This window comes from Callorhinchus milii, unplaced genomic scaffold, assembly GCF_018977255.1.
Source record: "Callorhinchus milii isolate IMCB2004 unplaced genomic scaffold, IMCB_Cmil_1.0 Scaffold391, whole genome shotgun sequence".
Lineage (NCBI taxonomy): Eukaryota > Metazoa > Chordata > Chondrichthyes > Chimaeriformes > Callorhinchidae > Callorhinchus > Callorhinchus milii.
Window position 1 is genome coordinate 49,298 of NW_024705132.1, and position 16,167 is coordinate 65,464.

The 16,167-nt window shown below is 44.8% G+C and overlaps 1 protein-coding gene across 1 annotated transcript; it reads right to left on the reverse strand.

The window, feature by feature from the left end:
• Positions 1 to 9,363: 9,363 nt before the first annotated feature.
• Positions 9,364 to 15,589, reverse strand: LOC121852078 (lipoxygenase homology domain-containing protein 1-like). Its single transcript, XM_042346189.1, has 3 exons — positions 15,369 to 15,589; positions 14,134 to 14,449; positions 9,364 to 9,531 (listed from the first exon to the last, which is right to left on the reverse strand). Exons 1-3 carry the CDS (start codon positions 15,587 to 15,589, stop codon positions 9,364 to 9,366), a joined length of 705 nt encoding a protein of 234 aa, XP_042202123.1.
• Positions 15,590 to 16,167: the final 578 nt, after the last annotated feature.

A 16,167-nucleotide genomic window follows, 5' to 3' on the forward strand; every position in this document is an offset into this window, starting at 1 on the left:
AACCACATGCAGACACGAAGATCTACCAGGCAGAATCAGTTTAACTTGCGTGAGCGCCATAACCGTTGCCGCCTTGATTTATCAGAATCCACTCTAAAGAGTGTATCTTATTTTTTTCACCGTCAGTGGAGGTCGACGAGCGCCCGTGGGGTACGGAAATGTCTTGAGTCGAGAGCTTACGAAGGGTCCCACGCCGTTCATTTAAGTCCTCTTCCTCGAGGCCCGAGCTTCAAGTACACAATTAACAGAATGAAAATCAGGGAATACGCCACGCCTATAGAGATAAAGTGTTATACCATATCTTTCATACTAACTGTGAGTTAAGGTACGTCGCATACTCAGGGGCACTCAGCCATCAACATCCTGTTGTCGGGGAGGAGGGTGTCAAGTTGAACTGTTCTTTACCCTCCTCAAAACTGAACTCCTATGTACGGGGGATTATCAATGAATATACTCAGAAGGAGGGTCACATCCTATTTCCGTTTGACCAAGTACCATGACGCATAGCAGTAAATGCATCCAGTGGGGTTGACCCACCCGTAGAAGTTATTAGAAGCTTGCGTCTCCCGCCCGATGCTTTTGGAGTTCGGATGGTTCATTACTCAAAAACGGATTCAATCAGTGTCTGGTCTCCGCGTTTCTCCAGCGCTTCGACTTGAGGAAAAGGTGCTCTTCCCGTTAGTGAGTTTCTTCGCTATAGGCGCGCAGTCCAGCAAAGTTCGTCACGCAATGGTTATATAGGTCATCCGCTTGATTGGAGCTAACTATTAGGACCAGCGCGCGTCTTATGCTAACACCCGCGGCAAGAAGGTTAGGCGTGCACACGTACCGGCACGAAAACTTCATTCTTGAACTACTGAAGTATCTCTACGGAGGCGGCTACTCTGATAGGGCTGAGTCACCGCTCATACTTGCTTCAGCCGAATACATATGCACTAATTCACGTGGTCCCCCGGAACTCCGAACACAGTTTGTGTCCGGGACCCGGTTTGTCCGTTTTACGGATAAAGATCTCGAGTTCCATTCTGAGTCTACCATCTTCCAGATAACTATAAGGCAACGTGCTGAACGACTAATAAAGCACAAGAATTTATTCTGCATGTGTGACGGGATGCAGGAGGGCGAGTCAGAATACATACGCGTGACTCCGTATATCCGACTCTGGTATTTACTAAATTCTGGCCTTAGAAGATGCTTTCGTTCAGACTAGTCACGGCGGTCCCCCTCAGCTCTTGCCGGACTAACAAAGTCAGGTTCCATACTTTGACCGTAAGTTGCTGGAAGAAATTTGGCTTGCTATCGTTCCAAGTGGTTAGTCTACGTGGACAGGTATGCGGTACAGGTGAATGAACAGTACATCCGCCAAAGCGTGCAAACAGACGGAGCACACCTATGGGATGTGGCATCTGCCTCAGTTCAAGTAGCAATCGGGCGAATCTGATCTAGGTCCTCCGCCCTTGATGTCGTTATCAATTCATTTTATTAGCGATGACTAGCCCTTTTGATAAGGGGGAAGCCACAATAGAGTGCTTAGATCACATGTACATGTTTTATAGTCTATCCCACGACCACTAGGCTAGTTAAAATCGGGGTCGCCCGAAGCATCGTTGGGCAAGCAATATATAGGGACGCTGGGAGATGTTCTGCAGCGAAGCACCGCATTTGGTTAGGGTTGCCAGGCTTGTGTTCTGGCAGGCTAATAGAATGCCGTCCACCATACAAAAACTTTCGCTCTACCCACAATTTTATCGGGTGTGGCGGGCGAGGCCAATTTATTGCACTTCATATAGTGCCAATGTGCCAGTCGACCATTATCATAACGTTACGGGGAATGGAGACGAGGCTTTTGATCTAACCCGAACCCTACAAGAAGGACGCGCCTTCGTTTAGTCATAAATAGCGCTCATCAGGCATCGGGTTTAAATTCTAAGGCACAGATCTGATTACGGCAAGAGCTCTAGAATGCAGATTCTTGAAGATTCCAGTCCCGACGCGTAACAATGGAAGTTGCTTGATAGAGGAGGCGGTCAACGAAGTTGGCTGTGAGCACCTAAAAAGCATTACGAACGAAGATAGCCCTATCAGGCCTGTCTGTCAGTTATAGTTGCGACAGAAAGAAACTTACACCCAGGCGGCGTTAGTATGACGAATTAGCAGTGACCCTAAATTTAGGCCCGTGGTGTATTATATCTCAGCACCCGGGTGTGGAGCCACGAATTCACCGATTATAAATGTACAGTAGGGAAATGCGTAGAACTCTCCAGGGCTAAATGAAGTGCTTAATTACCTAAGGAAACGAATTCGCGTTGGAACTTGAACTCTGAAACCTGTGCTTCCGGGGGGACGATCTACTGGCGGCCGAACTGCGACGCCGGGTGGCGTGACTAGGGTATTCGTATGTTCTGACGGTAGTACAGGGCACCTCTACGATTGGCAGGTTTAATAACGGGCTAGATAGTCAAACAGATAGAGTACCTTGGTAACACAAAGAAATTGCTTCCAGCTACAATATATTGTGTTCGTCTGGTGATGGTTTTAGAGAACTCAGGATGAGTCATGACACATACTTTTATACTCAGGGCAGTGCACTTCTTAGTTACCGACCCCAGAAGTGATGTAATTAGGAGATGCTGCGAATTTTGTCTAACGGATCACGAGATGACATCCCCCACACCAGGCGGGCGTAATAATACGAATACTCGCCCTATCAATTGGCCAATATGCGACCACTTCAAGGAAAGGGAAACGAGGTTGGCACTTAAATCATCTTCTGAGTGAAACTGCAAACTGTTGCATTGGACTGTGCTGACAGGGAGACTCCAAATCAACGCGGGCGCGACACGTTTAAGCACGCATCACAGTTCAGTAGGTTAGGAGTAACTTGGAAAATTCCAAAATGTTTGTTATAAACCAACCACGCCTCAAAATTCGAGATTACAGGCGTGCAAAGTATTTCTGAACATAAGCTCATGTCCCTATATTTGTAATGCATTGCTCTCCTAGCTGAGCCACCATGCATGTGTGTTTATATGCGATCATTACACTGCACTGCCGTAAGAGTGACCTGAGTTTGATTTTTCAGGAATGCATGTCAGCGTACATGGTATTTTAGCCTGGACTATGAATACCCTGCATTTATTGGTCTGCAATTAGTACTTGGAGCAGTGTAACAATTATGAAGGCCACATATGTTAGCTGGGCATAGTGCTGGCTAACCAAGGTTTCCACGGGCAATGCCAGGCATTGTAGGTGCAAGCTTAAACAACACTCCTCTTGTGGTCTAAACAAGAGATTTTTTTTGTTTTTTAATGCATGCGTGATGTTTATTTCATATGTACACTTTGTTCTCTTTATCCTTTGCAGTCGTGTGCATGAGCGGCCTCCCCCGCACCCTCACCGCATGCACCCCAACTATGGCCATGGCCAGCATATCCACGTGCCCCAAACCATGGCCAGCCAGGCGCGGCCTCCTCCTGACCTTCTCACCTGGTAAGTGACTCTCTTAACTTCTCATGCCATACATTCATGGCCATAAGCCAAACAGTAAAGGAAGTCGGTCACTTTTACTGCGTGCTGTTGGTGCATGCTTGTCACATTGGTCGCATGTTCCTTAAATGCACAACACTCGTGCAAATATTATATATTCTAGTTTTTAGTGCAAATTGATGTTTAAATGCATAGTGTCCATGGCTCGTGTTGTGTGCAAAACCTACGTTTGGCTCGCAGGCGTCTGGGTTGTGCGTTTAGAATTAATTTAGCTTTGTAACATTTTTTTCTAACCATGGACTGAAAATCTAATTATGACAATTACTGTTAACATATGGTCTACATATTGGATATGTGTTACTAGCCAGTTCCCATGAGTCAAATGTGTTTTATTGAAATGTAAATCTGGCTGGATAGAATTGGTTGAGCCCTTGACTCAATCAGATGGTTTACAAATTCTAATCCCTGTCAGGGTTGACTTGCTCAACATCCCTGAGGGATTATCAACCCGTCGGGGGTTAATACAGCTTTCTGGGAAGCCAGCAATGGTTGGTCCTCCACATCGTGACCCGTATCATGGAAATGTGGATTTTCCTTCACTGGCTCAGGGACCACCAAATGAAAAGAATGCTGAATTGTTGTTTCTATCCTGCATGGATCAACTGACTTTTGATGTGATGTGGATAGTTTCCTGGAACACTGTTTCTCTCGCTGCAGGGATGTTGCGGTGGAGCAGGGCAGTGCAGGGCAGGCCCCCTTCCCTCAGGGCCATCCGATGAACCCCTACCTGCAGCATCATCGCCACGGAGCACTGCGACTCCACCACTTCCCCGGCCGCCTCACCCTGCCGTGGTATGCACTCGCATACCATGCAGGGACACGTGTGTGTGCGCCTGCTTATGTGCACATGAGGCATACATGTGTTTGCAAACGAAATAAATGCGCTCGGTGGTAGAAGTTTAAATGTACACATTTATGATCGGAGTGAACCTGTGTGGCATGCGAATGATGTGTGCGATCGGAGCGGAGGCGATTAGAGTGGTAAAACATTGTTGCGTCGATGCATGTGATGCACCAAAACTTGTAAGTGATGGGTTGTTGCCACAATCTGTTTTAAAAAGAAGTGTGTTTTGACACTTAGCAAGGGCTCTTCGGTGCAGGTGTCAGAATTAAAAGTGTTCAATCCGTTTCCCTTTGCGCAGGCAATGCCCGACATGTCGGGCTATGCTTCTCACGTCCCGCTCATCCCCCGCAACATACAGGGATTGTTCTTCAGAGCAGAGGTATGCACCTTTCTACACGCGCCACAGTTATCCTCACGGCCAGACATATGGTGGGATGCAAGCGCTCTTGGCCCTGCCGTGTTACCGGTGCTCAGTGCTTCAATTGTGTACCCAAATACAGGACCTGCTGCAGCTGGAGGAGAGGCTGGGAAACGTGAATCGCGGAGCTTCCCAGAGCACCATCGAGAGGCACACCTATCCTCACAAATACAAAAAGGTGACCGTGAACAACACTATGTCCGTCAAAGGTTTAAACGATGGTCTTGACGAAATGTTCTTGCTGTGGTCCTCTGTTGCGAGGTTACATGGATGCTCAACAACTAGTTGACCAATATAAAAAGTTGACCAAGTGAAACCTGTCAAAAAAATGTTTGTTTGAGAGGAGTGTGCACAGTATAGCGTATTATGCCATTTTTGGATGTTAGAATGTGTCTAATATAGCAGTCTACTAAATAGGAAAAAACATGACCGTAGCCCTTTAACACCCAACAAAGCTTCCATACCACTCATGTGTTTTTTTTACATGTAACTTAATTATTTTAAACTTAACAACTTGGTCTGTGCACTGCATCCTGATTCGCATTCGAGTAACTGCGTAGATTTGCACTGTCTAAACTGGAAGGCTAAACTCCCAGGGGTAATTTTATTTTGCGGCCTTAAAAAAAAAAAGCACAGTCGTGGTTGTATTAGAAAGGCATGCAATGGAGCTGGTTCAGTTTTAACTTTGTTGTGCCTGTGGCTCTGCTGCAGAGGAAGAGTTTGGAGAAGGAGGGTGATGATGAGGGTGGAGCTGATGATGAGAATGAGGAGAAGTGCACCATCTGCTTGTCTGTTTTGGAAGAAGAGGAAGATGTCAGGTAAGGAGATGCCTTTCACTCTGATATTCCTAAAGAGGGAGGAAACCCGGTGATAACATTTGCTTATTTTATAATCTACAAAAGGAAGCATTCATAATATCGCTGTGTTTTTTAGATACACTTTTTGGCGATACTGCGTTGACAGTGGTGCACAAGCACACATAAAAAAGCTTAACAGTTCGTCAATAACACTCTGCCTTACAATGAAAAATAGATAATCGCCAATGTTTCAGCTATTGGCCCTTCATATCACGTAAAAAAAATATTAGTTGTTTTGACAGTCATTCTCATTTCTATATTTGCTGTGCTCAATTGTATTTCCCATCAAAAGTCTAATGGGTACAATAATTAATGTGTTTTGCCATATACAACAGTTTTCCCTTTGGTTCTGTCTTCAGACAAAATGTTGGTTGGATAGTATTTATGTATGTTGAACTACTTTCGCACCGTACATAGCCAACTGTGCTAATCGGAAGTGCAGGGGAAGACGACAAACTAAACACAAAAAACAGTTGTAAAGAAATTAGTTTTCAACCTGGACTATTTTGAAAGTGCATAGCTCCAGTGGCTTCCTAATATGGAAAGGAAGAGTGTTCCAGACAGCCGAAGAAGTGAATTTGAAGGCGCGCAATGCAGTAACCTTTGTTCAAAAATTTTCTTGCTGTGGTTTTCACACCTGATGATGAATTCTTGTGTTGCAATCAAAACGTCGTGAGAATTTTATTGTTTTATTTTTATTATTTTATTATATCCCTTCTACGTGACTTTACGGAAAGAACCAAGAATATAAATGCAGTGACCGTCTTTGTTCGATGACTAGCCGTTGTTTTTGTATTTATCCAGCTGATAGCTGTTAATGCAGACTTTCGATAGAAACGTGTGTACCTGTGGTAAGGAGAGACGAGGCATTTTTACAGGTTTTTTTACTTGCAATTTAACGCTGTTTTCCCGTGCTCTTTCTGGCAGACGTCTCCCTTGCATGCACCTGTTTCATCAGGTGTGCGTGGACCAGTGGCTCACCACTAACAAGAAGTGTCCCATCTGCCGCGTGGACATTGAAGCTCAGCTTGCCACCGACAGCTAAAAATGGGCGCACAACTACTTGCTGCCAGTGTGTGGCTTGTAGATCCCAGAACCTTAACACTGTCAACAATTCTTCCTCATTAAACACGTGTTCGTCTCCGAAGCTCAATGCAATAATATGTTTTTATGAAGCTAGTTTGCGTCCCTCTGTTGGACCGACCGACTTTCCACAACCCGTAGCGCTGCCTCCAGTGTTTGAACGCGTCACCAGAGTGGTTGTGCTCTCCAGCAGGCCGGCGAGTCACGCCGCAGCACACGCTTTGCTCCCCCGTCCCGTGTCTGTGTGAAATTGGCAGCGTCACGAATTTCCATGGTGTGTGACGTGGAAAGGCAGTGCTTGTACCCCAAAATGTTGCTGCTACGGCCAGCAGGCGGTTAATGTTTTTAAAAGCATTAGCAGGAGCACAAAATTGCCTTTTTTGCTGCTGTTTCGAGCAAGCTTGATGTATTTAGCAAAGATTACGACCATGTGATCCTCAGGGCCCCATAGTTGGCCTGCAACTCCTCTGCATTGCCTGTCATATCGGCATCCTGTCTTTTCAGTGGTCTGCCGAAGCTCTGGCCTCATCCCTATCTCCAGCCAAGCGCGGCCAAAGATGCTGAGAACCAAACACCATAAAGTGACTAACTGGTGATTGTAATCCATGAGCGGTGTGGCATTTATTATTGTGGCCAGTTAATGCACACGCCTCCCGAAGAGAGAGGCACACACCGCTCCAACAACCACGAGTGGCCTAGTGCTGTGGGTGTCCATGTTCATGACTCGCGTCTGCTTCTGCAAAGGCCGGTCATGCTTCTTAATCGCTCAACGCTTTTACAAAACGCACATTTTGCTCTTTTTTTCTGTCAAGCCAATGGGTGATGTTTAAAGGGGGGCACTTCTCTGTGCAGAGTTGCGCCAACAGCAGCCAACGCTAAACTGTTCAAAGCTGTAGTTTATGTCCGTGTTTGCAGTTTTGCACAGATGCTATTTTGGTACTGTAACTGTGCTCATTTTACATAAAAGGGTTTTCAGCAACCATGCTGTTGGACTATTTGGGAATTGTTAGCCAGCTTTGTGGAAAGTGGGATTGCATGTTGGAAGAAAGTGGGGAATAAAAGGCAAGAGGAAGCAACCGTTTTTTTATTTAGTTCCCCCCCCCCCCCCACTTTTTATATATAAATGAAATGTTGCATTAAAGCTACTAACTCGCACGCTCACCCTTGGTGGTTTATTTATATAGATTCAACCTACACTAATGTCACTAAACGTTTCTTTTTGTGCAAGAGTAAACTGCATTAACTGCAAAGACCGTACGCAAGCCTTATCGATTGCATTGTATAACTGGGGTATCTGCTAATGTACGGGGCGAGTGCTGACTCGTGGAGGCAGGTGTGTATCATTTAGAGCTGTAGGTATATAGTGAGCAGATTTGTTACCTGGTTTAAGAAAAAGGCTATAACACTAAGCTGTGATTTCTAAATATTGCTTATAGTTGGAATTGAGAGTCTTATGTAAAGAGCTATATCTAATGTGTTTTGGGTTGGAAATTCACTTGGATGATCGATAATAAAGAATGTAACTGCTACGTTGTGGTTTTTTCTCCTGTGTGTAATGTGGATTTTTATCAACAATTCACCAGTTCAAAAATGAAACTTCCAAGCGAGTTGAATGCAGTTCATGTTTCAAGTACTTTATATACATACGAGTACATTCATCATTTTTGTTCACAATCGTTTTTGCACGATTGTTACGCATACATACATACTACAGGAGTTCGAGGTATACGTTCGTGGCACGTTTAGCCTAAAATGTCAAACATTTCAGCTGACATTCACAAGACAGCGTTTTATAAAAGTGTACTGTTGGAATCCAAATATGTACAAACTACTGGATATAAAAATGTTCTGATGGATTTTCTTACATATGTTTCTTTCATAAGGCACAATACTTGGTGACATTTGGACGCCCGTAGATCCGTATAAGCAAACCTTTGTCGTAAAAAGTTAATTTCCTTCAATTACAAACTCTTGAACGTGTTATTTAGCATATTTTGTTTATACAGTTGAAAATGCATCAAACGTTAACCGAATCGTTTCTGCCCAGTCTCGCCTTGGAGTTGTAGCGCTCGACTGCGAATCAATGTGAGTTTGAAACCTATTTTGGAGTTGAATGGGCCAATCGGCCTTTAAGGATGAATTAGAAGTCAACAGGGGTCATATGGAGAAAAATTGGTTTGCAAAACTACAATTTGCATTTCAGCTTGTGCTCAAAATTAGGCATCTAATGACTCACAACGTCCACGCCACCCACAGCCATTTGAATTGCCATGATTTGGGATCACAATTTGAAAACTACAGATCTATAGATCTTGTTTTTTTATCGGTATTTTTTTTGTCCAGTTTAGCTTACATGTTACATTGGCATATCTTCTTGTGTTGTAGTTTTCATGCAATGCAAAAAATACTTTCTCGCACGCATTCGTTGCATTATCTGTATATGAATACATTTCTATCTGCCTGTGTATTGTTACATGCCTTCTCAAAGGCCGGTGCCATCACAACCCAGGATACAAAGGCAGACTACCATTTAATAACCGTTAACCCACATTGTGTTGAATATAGGGCCTACGCAATGTGTAGTTGAGCCATATCACAAGGACCATCTTGCTTGCTCAGTAGATGGGGAAGAGCTCCCGGCACGTCTGACGGTCTCCTCTCTTACGGTCGAGCCATTTGTTGCAGAAGAAGATGGTGCGGATGAGTGTGGATGTGTTGATGATCTCGATTCGGTCTAACAGCCACCCTGCGCTCAATCCGCTGTTGTCATGCTCGATTCGTACCTAGGGCGGCAAGGGTGATGGAAAACAAGAGTGACTCAAGCTCTTCGTACATTCGAACGGTGCTGTCTGGCCCGACCCATCAAACGCAATACTTTATGTTTACAAGTTAAACAGGCGTGTGCTATTTTTACATTGCATACAATATCATAGGCATATCGTGATTAGGCTGTCAGGATGCGATGATTTGGGGTTGCCATTCTATTTCTTTTACATTGTGACGCGTGTAGGGCTAGTGACTGCAGGGTTGCATAAACCATTACATACAATGTGAATACAAATAATCGATTCCTGCATGCACAATGGTGTGACTAATCGATTTTAATTGAAACTGCATCAAAAAATGTACAGGTAACACTTCTGAACGAGGCCCCCCACGCCCATATGCCTTGTAGGACATGGGGGAGGTCGGTGTGGGTTTGTGAAGGCTGTGAGCACACGTGGAAGCATAGAAAGTACCGTACAGTGGGTGTTCTGGACTCGTCTGCAGCCCACCACGTAAAACCACAGCGGTATACAACAGCCTGACGTGCATGATCGTGGTTGCCCATCTAAGCACTTTCCAAGCTCATCCCTGCAAAGCTGCTGAGATGGGATGCATTCTGGATGATTTGCTAATAGGCCCATCGTCGTATGCCTTGCAACATATACTGCCTACTTCAAGTAATTATTGATGGCTTGTCTAAATATGATGTCGGCATGGGATTGAACAGGTGGAAGTTTAAACGTGTCCGTATGAAATATGAGCTTTGGGTTACTGTACCAGTGTTTTCACATACAAAGTGCACGTCTGCACTGGTTGTCATTACTACCATCGGGAATAGTGTGCTCTATAAAAAGCACACCTGAGCAAGTGCATGGCAAATGGTCATTGGACAAGAGTAATGTGCTTTGTGTGCAAGTAGGATTGGGTAAGCATTGGTATGTATGAATGCATTCTGGTTAAGACACTGCTTACAGGATCTATTGGTGTGGCACTTATTCTCCATACACACAACGACCAATTTAAAATGTAAAATAACTCGCATGCATAACATGATTCCATTCTATTTTGTGTCAAACACATTTTAAAATTCAATCCACTTTGCCCAATGTGTCGTTTAATCCGAAATCAACGGTAAGCCAAATGAAGGACAAGGTTATGGCACGATTTCTGCCTGGTATTATACAAGAAAAAGCAATTAACGCCGCTAATGTTTAAGTGATGATATATTGGAAATTATTCAGGCGTCTGCTGTGACTTAGCGGTGGATTTCAAATCTAATAGCAGCTTATGTGTGCTAGAAAAATGTTACCATCTTCTCTGAGCTGTTGTGAAAGCAGGAAAATGCCATGTGGTCATTTCCTGACTTATCTTGATCATGATGCACGACCAAATATTCGGTCAAGTGCGAGCTTTCCACCATTGATATAGTATGCAGGGACGAGTGTTTAACGTGAGCTTACCACGAGTAATATGCCTCCAGAGTGCAGTATTGTGGATATTGCCGCCCCGCAGCAATTAGGAAAATTCACACTTATAGGTTTTTACCACATACTCCGCTGCAGCACAGCAAATGGGAAATGTGTCTCATGATACATTTATAGTGCGTTGTGTATAGTGTGTTTTGAAAATCCCAACGGGCCTTTTTTTGGGTCTCTGAAAGTGCTTGAACAAGCAATGGAATTACTCTTTGGTTCTTTCGGTAAGCAATGGAATGGCACTCATCTCAGTGGCAGCCCTGAGCCAGTCGATAAAAAAAACACAAACCCATATAAGGGGCACCAGTATTTCCAGTGAGATGTGTTGACATACTGCCACGTTGGTTTTTGCGGTTGTGCCGTGTAGCTTGACAATGGGTTTTTGGAGTTGGACTGTGTGTTGTTTGGGATGATGCTTGACGTTTAATTCCAGTTCCATCACTTGGAGATAAACGGACATCATGCCAAACAACACGACTTGATAAATCATCTAGCTGTACTTAATTTATTGACCCAAAATAAATGATGGGCTGCATTTATGCTCAACTGGGATTTAAACTTGCAATCTTATGAATGTAAGTCATTCAAAGCAATATGCCTTCTAGCCAGATATTACTACACAGCATATATGTGTGATAAGCAGCTAATCTGTATGTCCGGAAAACTCCTCGACTTCAATTTTAGTGAATGATATGTCATACGAAAGCGTATGCAGTTTAAAAGAATGAGGTTTAAATTCCTCCCAAAAATTGGCATTCGTCCACATTATTCTGCTTAATAGCCCTGGTGCTGCTTATTTGTTGTAACAGTCTGTGTACCATAGTCTCGTTTTAAAATCATACAACGGGGCTGAGCTGATGATGATCAATAGGTTTCCAACGTCTGCAATATCAGGGTCTAACCTACATACACGTGTGTCCGGAGAACTCCTCCTAGACCGTTCATACAATCGCAATGAATGAGGAGTAACTTGAAAGCATATGATTAGTAGTTTATCCAAACTCGGTCAACATTACAAAAATATTTCACCTTTGAACAGATAAATATGCCATCGGCTCCAGTGTTGATTCAGCACTTTACCATATACAATAGCCCCAGTGTGCAATGCGAGCCGCAATTTCAAAATGATATGTTGGATAGGCATACTTTTGACCATATCTTTGCAACTATTACATTTGCCTCACTCATCTACTTTTTAACATGCTAAATATTGAGTTATTGTGATATAACAATTGTGGTAGCGTAATTGCGCAATTTTAGTTGATCAAATTCATAAAAATTGCCGTGGGGTGAATGGACGCTCTAAAAGTAATTTATTTTCATCTCAATGGGGTGCCCCCTAGTCAAATATTTTTCTTTCAAATCTACTGTCAGATTTTCATAAATAAAAACATTGTCTCAGTGTCTGCGTTCGTGAAACGAACAGCTTTTCATTATCAGTACGAATGCAATTTTGAGTATGCGGCTAAATTATATATTTATTATTCACAATGTCCAGCGGCATGGCGCTGTGACGCAATCATTACGGCTCCAAGTGAGGAGGACGCAAGTTAAAATCCTGTTTGGGGGGCTACTCGGCCCATCGTCTCTGAAGTCAATATAATGAGTACCACTTTGTAGGAAATTAACTTGATTGTCCCCTGGAGAATGTGGAATTTCCAACACTGGCCGAGGGCTGCCAATGGGCGGGGGGGGGGGCACTGCCCCAAATTTTAATCACTTTAACTAAAACTTGAAAATCACATGTGAAAATGAAAAGAATGCCAGCCTGAAATGGCCATTTTATTTGACTACACTGTAGTTTTCTCATTCTAACAAAAGATGTAATTGGTGCCGAGGCAGATCTGTAACCTAACAACCCTAACCATAACGGGGTTCATCACCCTATTACAATAAGAATCTGATGGATTAATACGTCACCTTTTGCTTCGTCGAGCAATCCTTCATGCGCGTCCTCTTTATGGAATGGCTTCGGTGGGATTTTGTATTCTTGGAATTTGAGGATTATGTCGGCTCTAGTATACATTACTCTGGTTGGGTGGCACTGCAGTTAGCCGAATTCAAATCCCCGTCGGGGGACGACTTAGAGCCCATCATCCTTGCAATGACTATGGAACACTAAAATATGTACCACGTTATGAAAGTCAACAGCGGTCAAACTATGGAGTTGTTTTCATTTATTTTATTTTTTACCTACGTGACTTTACCGGAAAAAACCAAAAGAGTATGAATCCTTGCAGTCACGAAAGCTTCAAATCTAGAATTATGGAGAGATTGTTCCCCAAATCCCAACCATCATGCAATTCTGAAAATTCCACCATTAACTTGGTACCAACAATTTGAGTTGATCACCGCCCCATTGCTTGTTTGAGCAGGGAGACAACAATGAGTTCAATTATCGTGCTTGTGAGCATTTCGTTTTGTTTGCACTTCGTGATGTGCATGTGGTGCAATGGTGAGCACACTGAATTGCCAGTCCAGAGATCGCCTGTTCAATCTCGCGGCACAGCACTTGCAACTGGCAAGTATCTAAAATCCATCCCGCCTGTCCTTCCAGCAGTATAAATGGGTACACCACCGTCGATTGTCAGATCGCATGTGGTGTGGTAAATCGTGGTTACTCCCACTTCTTCCAATAAGTTTGGTCAGTGCGGAACAGTAGGTCAAATGTCCTATACAGGGGCCCTCTAGAGCTCCCTCTACTGGAGGCATTTCCACCAGCAATTGCGTGTGCAAACAATGGCAGGACTGCACATTGACCTGATGATATGTCTTCGTGGTTCTTTCGGTAAAGTCACGTAGAAGGGAAGTAATAAAATAATAAAAATAAAACGTGATAAAATAATTCTCACGACGTTTCGGCCACAACGCAAGCAGCCGTCCTCAGGTGAAGAATCCCTGCAATCACCTGAGGACGGCTGCTTGCGTTGTGGCCGAAACGTCGTGAGAATTATTTTATTATGTTTTATTTTGATTATTTTATTACTTCCCTTCTACGTGACTTTCCCGAAAGAACCAAGAAGGTGAATCCCTGCAGTCACGAAAGCTTTAAATCGAAACTGATGATATGTCTCAAATGTCGGGGGCGGGGGCTGCGGTTGGTGCTAGGGCTCTGGGTGTGCGTCGGCGTCCTGGCGTGCCTACCTTGTTGAGCTCCCCCAGGTCGAGCGCTTCCAGCATGAAGCGCGAAGTCTTGCCGCGCTCAAACAGGTTGCGGTATTTGTGCTTGAGCGCGCGGCGTCCCGAGTCGCCGCGCGTGCCGAACACGACGATGAAGACGTTGGCGTCGGTGCCGCACCCCTTCTCGCCGCCCGTCACCACCAGCACCTCGTACTTGACGGGAGCCAGGCCTCCGGTGCGGCTCGCGAAGCTCTCGATCTTGCGTCGGCACTCGAAGCTGCGGCCGCTCTCTTCGCGATTCGACGACAGCTCGATCTGCGCGTCGCACGGGAAGATGTACCTGCAGCGGCGCGGGGGAGATGAGTGGCGGCGCGTTTGCCGCTTGCACGCAGAGGTTCACGGTGGACGTGAAAAGATTCCGTGACGTTCAAATAAGATGAAGACACTGTGCACTTTGTGTCGCGGTCCCAAAGCGTGCCCCGTGTTGGAAAATTACTTGCAAATTACTCGATTGGGGAAAACCACAAAGCAACGTCACCCCTCTCTATTCGCAGACCAAACCCGTGTGTGAAACAGCATTTGCGTAATAGCCTTGTGTGCGATAAGAATGGCGCGAATACAGCATCTTATTTTAGCGTGAAGTTGGGATTGTAGAAGCAGAGCATTCGACCTGTGTTAGTCTACATTTAGGTAGGTAGGTAGTTTGCGGATTCCTGGAACAAATTACCAGATGAGTCCTCCTCTCAGGCCCTCTCAGTGAGGGGGGAAACTGCCCCACCTGCTCTCACCCCCACCTATCTACGGCCCTGATTAAGACTAACTAGCTTTCATTGGTGACCTGGGAGAAAATACCAAATGTAAAGAATTTCCATGCCCAAACAAGCATTGGGTGGTGCTGATCTCCATTGGTGACCCTCAATCGGTTCTATAATTTCCACTATCCAATGACAGGGACCAGTCTATATATTTAGGCAAAACCACTGTTCATTTCCCATCGAGTGGTGATCTTTAAATTTTCGAGTCGACCCCCAACTTGGAAATTGAACTCGCAACCTTTTGATTGCGTATTCGTATACCCATACATGACAGGACGTGACATTTACACTTGAAACAAATATACTTTAGCCAGCGTGGTGATGAGCACGGGGGGGGGGGGGCTGCTAGTAGCATAGAATGCCAAGAGAGTCTTTGACAAAAAGAAGAAAATAAACGGTGGAGGAAAAGTGAGATCTCGGCGCAGGGCCGCCACCACGTCTCACTTGTTTCCTGTCTCGAGGATGAGCAGCACGATCTGCTGCACGTGCCACGTGGCCTCGCTGCGGCTGGACGACTTCTTGCGGGGGCAGTGTCCCAGCACGAGGGACATGATGTCCCCCACGTCCGCCGACTCGAACTCAAACTTGTCCGTGGCTCCCCTGCTCGCGCACAGCACCGCGTACATTTCGTTCATGAACTTAGTGACGCAAATGTGCGTATGCATGTTGAAATTGTTTCGCGTCGTACGCGGCCAACCATGCTAATATGATATTCGTCGGTGACGTTTTTTTTGTTTATAATTTTAATCAACGACTGTGAGTGGACAAAAGTCATTTAGCATCAAGCAAGAGCGATGACTCGACTACCCACCAAACGTTCAAGCATGACCGACTATAACAAGATAAAGAGAATGAGTCTGAATGAAGATGCAGACGAAGATAACTTAGACTGCAGTGCACTCAGGCAGAACACATTTTGTAAATTGCCCATATATGGTAAAAAAAGAGCCCTTCAATATTTGTGGTAATAATTTGCATGCCCCTCACAACCAACATTTATGAACTCAGAGTGGACTCAAGTTTTGACCACTTTAGTCGACGAGACTAACCACGGGCCAAGTCTCGACTACAACTACATCGGTTGTCGTCGACTTCGACTCAGACTAAAACGCAAATGCCCCACTAAATTAACTGTGTCCGTGTCACAGCCACAGCCGGTGAACGCTTTGCTTCGTCGTGTCCTCGAGGAGGATGGGGGTCACACCTTCAGGAAATCCCCCCGGTGCTTTCGCTGCTACAAGGG